This window comes from Azolla caroliniana, unplaced genomic scaffold (genome assembly GCF_043228905.1).
Source record: "Azolla caroliniana isolate FFs.n. ecotype wild unplaced genomic scaffold, voAzoCaro1.0.p SCAF_17, whole genome shotgun sequence".
NCBI classification, from domain to species: Eukaryota; Viridiplantae; Streptophyta; class Polypodiopsida; order Salviniales; family Salviniaceae; genus Azolla; species Azolla caroliniana.
In genome coordinates, this window is record NW_028230452.1 from 6,552,751 (window position 1) to 6,558,829 (window position 6,079).

The 6,079-nt window shown below is 37.5% G+C and overlaps 1 protein-coding gene across 2 annotated transcripts; it reads left to right on the plus strand.

The window, feature by feature from the left end:
• Positions 1-828: 828 nt before the first annotated feature.
• On the plus strand, positions 829-6,079 carry LOC147853015 (GABA transporter 1-like). 2 transcript variants are annotated; one of them, XM_087333244.1, is made up of 7 exons: positions 829-1,217; positions 2,093-2,323; positions 3,948-4,045; positions 4,161-4,347; positions 4,434-4,561; positions 4,660-4,896; positions 5,467-6,079. In XM_087333244.1, the coding sequence occupies exons 1-7, from the start codon at positions 1,100-1,102 to the stop codon at positions 5,845-5,847; spliced, it is 1,380 nt and encodes a 459-aa protein (XP_087189370.1). In that variant the 5' UTR covers positions 829-1,099; the 3' UTR covers positions 5,848-6,079. The 2 variants fall into 2 exon arrangements, with proteins under 2 accessions (XP_087189370.1, XP_087189371.1); XM_087333245.1 differs by having other exon boundaries at positions 1,090-1,217; positions 3,929-4,045.

Genomic DNA, 6,079 nt, shown 5'->3' on the forward strand with positions numbered 1-6,079 from the left:
ACTCTCCACTTAACATGAACATGGAGATTCTTATATTATGTTAATGCTTCATCAAAATTCGACAAGTATGCTTCAATTTTTAAACATTTGTGTTCAAACTCCCTTTTAGAATCAACAACTTGACGGGTCATATCTTCCATTTCCTATAAAAGAAAAAGTCCAAATTGTATGTGTCCATTTTCTACAAAGTATGCGTCAATAGTCAACAACAAATGATAAAGGTCTTTAACTGTCTTGTTAATTCCATTCCCTCGCTCGCAAAATTGAGAGTTCTACTTTATTTTTAAAGCTTCTAGAACTACTTCATCACCCTTTACAAGATACACAATAGAAATGATGAGTATGAATCTTGCATTACAAGGTAGCGACCAAAATGGTCAATGGGACATGTACATTATCTTATGAAGATAAATATTTTTTTGGCGTCCATAGAAAGGCTAGGGAAAGACACGGAGTTCAAATCTAACCATTTCATATTATGCTTGTTCATTCTTGAGAGGAGGGCCACCTGATGCGGTGAGTGGTCAAAGGGTTGATAGGCACATTAGGTGTCGATTGTCGACTATCATACAGTTGGAGGAGGAATGGTGGCCATGTCTAACCACACCTGCTAGAATATGCTTCTTGGTACAAGTTGTATTATATTGATATCATTTCGTCACGAGGCCAGACTTCTGTAGACCATCTCTTAAGAAAATTCAGAGTTAGTAGAACAACTCCATAGCAGAATTAGTCAAGAGGGTGGAATCTCAGCATATCACGTGAGAAAGCCATGTTAACTAAGATTATAAAGTAGCTTACTTACTCTCTTACTCTGGGGATGTGTCCCATGTAGACGAATCCAAGGGTTGCGATGATATGTGTCAAGACATTGGTCGAGGGCGCAGAGCTTTTTTGAATGAGGCTTTTAACCAAAAATAAAACTCACTCCCTACCTCCCCACTCTTTTGGAAAGTGGGGACTCTTTTCCTCAAATTCAACAATCACCTTCCAATTCCCATAAATTGAAAGAGGGAAGAAGTTGTTGTAGTAGTAGTTGTAGAAGAAGAAGAAGAAGAAGAAGAAGAAGAAGAAGAAGAAGCACAGAGAGAGAGGAGTCATGAAACCTCCACAGTCACAGAATCATGATCATTCTCTCCATAAAGTCGAGTTGCAGAAAATGAGCAGCAAGAAAGCTGATCCTGATGCAGGAGCTTTGTTCGTGCTTGAATCCAAAGGTGCTGAGAAAAAGGCATCACCCTCCTCTTTATCTCCTCTTATGCTAGTGTTATGCTAATTCCTTCTAGAAGTAATCAAGGATTCTTTATAGACAAGGACTCTGAGAACTTTCAATTGAAGTTGGGTTTTTTGATATAAGGATGGCTGGATGACACTGGCTTTTATTGGTTCTAGGACGCTGTATATTTTTTTGCCATGATTGTAAAAGTATTCCATATCAGGAACTATGTGATAATAACGTTTTTTTATGTATGATTATATTCTTATTGGTATGAGTATATGTATTGTAGTAGGTTTCCATAGCTATAGATTTCTGAATTCAAGAATTCTGGAATACCGTGCATTTCTGAACATGTCTGATAACAAGTCCAGATTTAATGGTTGTATGTCAATGTCAATGTTGAGTATGGTGGTATGGCAGAATGTCCTCCGTTTAAGAGCATCTCTGAGAAGGGCAACACAAATAATTCCCATGCTACATATGAGAGAAAAATCATGTGCAAGGAAAAATTTGAATGCTACATGTGAGAGAAAAAGTACAAACCTATCTTCTAGGGTAAGTATCTTCTTCACATGATCAAGCTGATGGTATTGTGCAATTCATGACGACAGTGAATGATGGAATGCAATGCATTTAATCATCTAGGAGTCTCTACATGTTCACTACATAATAGTCATGGCATGTGATGCTTCATATGTAAATCGTGACCATATTGCTGCCACATGACCGCGATGAATGACGAAATGCAATGCATTTAATCATCTAGGAATCTCTACGGTGTTCACTGCATGATAATTATGGCATGTGATGCATCATATAGGGGGGTCATGTGTCCATATCAATGCAAGATTGCCATGTGATGTGATTTGGCAGGGAGTTGGGTTCATGTGGGATACCATCTGACGACATCAATAGCGGCGCCTGCACTGCTGAGCCTTCCATATGCATTTGTGTCGTTGGGGTGGGTTGGTGGGTTGGTGTTTTTGCTGGCGGGTGCAGCTGTTACGTTCTACGCCTACAACTTGTTGTCGCTTGTGCTTGAGAGAAAGGCTGCATCTGGTCATCGTTTTCTCCGTTTTCGCGACCTTGCATACCACCTCCTGGGTCAGTCTTTTTCTACTTGTAGTTTCTATTACCTTGATCAGTAAAACATTTAACGCCATAAGGATGGGGTCATGATTTAACTATGGTGGATGTATTTCTACTCCTATAATTGATTTCCTTACCAAGGAAATTTGTCACATTTCCTCAATTCAGGAACTTATGCTCATTCTTCATATGGCACACCCGCTTCAACATATCCAATGCACTTTTGGCTGTCTTAGAAGACTGTGTGTGTGTGTGTGTGTGTATGCATAATTAGACTAAATGAAAACACGTTCTGAATATGGGCAAACTATTTCAATAAAAGTAGTGATATAAGATCATTAACATGAGGTAATAAACACTTACTTTTAAAAACTTGGATAGAGTTACTTGAGTGAGAGAGAGGGGGGGGGAGTCTTGCACAAGATGGCCAAACTAGGTTCTCCATAAAGTTTAATCAAGGTGAGCTCTTCAGTACAAACCAAAAAAGGGTAAAGTTGTATTTGTAAATAAGGAGGAATCTTGTAGTAAAGGTTTGGAAGATTAAGAGACTATGACAAGAAAGGGTTTAATAGCAGCTCTTAGAAAGGTTTGGGTGAAGAGTAGTACATGTGAGAGAAAAGATGGAGGAGGATTAGGATTAAAGAACTTAAAGCTACCAAGAGAAAAAAAGTGTGTTAAAGAAAGTGAATGTGGGAATATAGAGTTGTAAGAAGAGTACATGATTACAAGAAGGTTTGCCATCCAAGGGATGTAGTGGTAATGGAGGTGGATTTAAGAGGGGCTTAGAAAGTCAAAGGTTGCAAGGGGGTTAAACATTTGCAAACAAGGTGTATGCATAATTTCATGCCATTTCTCAAACAGATGATAGGAAAGTTGCAATTGGTTGAAACACGGTCTCGTAAGGTAGGACACAACTTTTGTTTAGAAAGGGCCATAGGTTCCTTAGGGTCTCATAAACAGGAATTGTAGAATGGCAGCATTACACTGGAAATTTGTAAGTCACAAAGTATGATATCTTTCGAAAGCAATGTCGGAGAACCTGATGGGGATTGCCCCTTTCCTAAAAACGATCATAAAAGACTTGTCAAAGACAAATGTGTGTCCGTTCAAAGAGTTTTCGCACAAGATTTAGCGTTTGAGCCCTCCTACAGTGAACCTTTTTAGTTGTGAATGAGGTTGAAATGATTTGTGAGCTCTCTCATTCACCTGAGTAACTCTATCCAAGTTTTTAAATACAGTTTTGTATTATCTTATGTTAATGCTATTTGATCACTGAGGAAAGCTTGGTTTAACCAAAATACCATTTCGTGATATACTATATAATCAATACTGAGGGATAACCCAAAACATTTATTGTCCCCCAAGAGAAAACTGATTTAGTTGACCTGGCAAAATGACACAAATGGTCTACCCACCATCACAAACAAAAAGCTTAGAACCACCAATACATGGAGCATTGTGTATTTTTGCATTCTGTATACATTCAGATGTGTGCATTATTCGTGTTTTTCTTTTGAGGTAAGCTAAGGAAAGAAATCTATTTTTTGTAAGTAGCTTTAACTTCAATGTTTCTTCTGATATTGGCAGCAATGGTTCTCCTTTTAACTTATTATTGGTTAGTCAAATTTTAAAATTTTAGGGCCTAGGATCACTCGTTATGCAGTAGCTCCATTGCAATTTTCTATATGTCTAGGTTCCGTAATTGGATGTACTGTGCTTGGAGGCCAAAGCATGCAGGTATGTAAATGTATTGATGAATACAAAGTTTTCCAGTTTTCAAAAGGGATTCCTCCTCTTGAAAATAAATACTCTTTTGCTAATCAGTGATTTGTAACATTTTCTCTTCCTGTAGTTGATCTACTCAATTTATCATCCAAATGGAGATGTGCAGCTCTTTGAATTCATCATATGTTTTGGGTTGCTTATGATGATTTTGTCTCAATTACCATCCTTCCACTCGCTGAGATACATCAACCTTCTATCATTGCTCTTGTGCCTTGGGTATAGCATATGTGCAGTAGGGGGCTCTATATATGCAGGTTTGTTGAGTAGAGCGTTATGGTTTTGCACATTAGTAATCTGTGCCTGAGTTAATTTGAAGACGCTCGAATATCTGTATTTTTAGGCTATCATCAACATACCCAAAGGAATTACAGTATCAAAGGCGGAAAAACTAGTCAGTTGTTTGGTATTTTTAATTCGTTTGCTATCATTGCCTTAACATATGGCAATGGAATCATACCTGAAATACAGGTGATAAATTATATTATAACCTCTGATGAATATGTCTTAACGAGTTAATTTATAGTTCATCCTAATTTTTTCTAGTGTTTATATGTCACTGGAACCAGGCAACCCTAGCTCCTCCAGTATCAGGAAAGATGTTTAAAGGGTTGTGCATGTCCTATGCAGTGGTGGTATCAACATTCTTTTCTGTGGCAATTTCTGGGTATTGGGCATTCGGTAATGAATCGGCAACAAATGTCATGTCCAACCTCGCTCCCTCTGGCATGCCAGCCCTCGTTCCCAATTGGCTGATCTTTGTGGCCAACATGTGTATAATCTTACAACTTTTAGCAGTTAGTTTGGTATGCACTTCTTTATCAACCAAACTTGTGTCATAGCTTCATCATCACTTCAAAATCGAATATGCTTCCAATACATAATAATTAGGTTTTTGTAAGGTTTAAGAGATTGGCAGTATGTCCAGAGATCAGCTGCTTCTCCCCACCCCACCCCACCTTTAGCACACAAGTCACAATAGAATCCCTGTTAAGAATGAAAGAAATTAAACATATAGACCAATGCATAACATGAAGATCATAGATTTATGGTCAAATTTGATGAGGGAAATTCTTAACACAGTTCAAAATCACGCATACTCATGCTGTGTGCATTGTATGAGAATTTATTTCACATCGACCCTGCTTGAATAGACATGAATGTCATGTTCACATTGACTTCCAAGCTTAATATAGGCATGCTTCCATCCAAATGCATACAATATTTACATTTATTGCATAAACAAATTTCCGTCAAAGCAACTGTTATATTTGTTGAAAATGGATGAATTTATTTATGTATATACATTATCGAATGGATGAATTTATTTAAGCATGTGCATTATCTAATAATCATGGTACTATTATGATGTGTAGGTGTATTCACAACCAACATTTGAGATATTAGAAGGAAAAGCTTCTGATACTACAATGGGGATGTTTTCCTTAAGAAATTTTATACCAAGGTTGCTCTTGAGGGGCTTCTATATTACACTTGCAACACTCGTAGCTGCCATGCTTCCTTTCTTTGCAGATATCAATGCCCTCATTGGGGCCTTTGGTTTTACACCTTTAGATTTTATCTTTCCCATGCTTTTCTACAACATGGTATTCAAGCCATCTCACAGATCCTTCATCTTCTTAATAAATGCACTCATTATAGTGGTTTTCTCAATAGTGGGCTTATTCGGTTGCATTGCAGCTGTACGACAAATTGTTCTTGATGCAAGTGCCTATCGACTCTTTGCAAATTTGTAATATTACCGGTAACTCAAGAATAAGATCAACACTAACTCAACTAAAAAGCTCCAACAAGGTTCCCAACATGGGATGCATTGGAGAAATAAGATATATATATATATATACAGTTTTATGACTTTTGGAATATAATTCTTGCTATTCAGCCCCCCAAAAAGGGATCAACTTTTGTCTCTTAATATTACACACATTATTTGACATATTAAAACACAGAGACATTGGCTTGTCTAAA

Excerpts from the sequence above, each read along its gene's own strand:
- LOC147853015 (XM_087333244.1), top strand. The coding sequence starts at position 1,100 with ATGAAACCTCCACAGTCACAGAATCATGATCATTCTCTCCATAAAGTC. Across the intron at positions 4,046-4,160 it reads TTGGAGGCCAAAGCATGCAG|TTGATCTACTCAATTTATCA; the intron begins GTATGTAAATGT and ends CTCTTCCTGTAG. Across the intron at positions 4,897-5,466 it reads AACTTTTAGCAGTTAGTTTG|GTGTATTCACAACCAACATT; the intron begins GTATGCACTTCT and ends TATGATGTGTAG.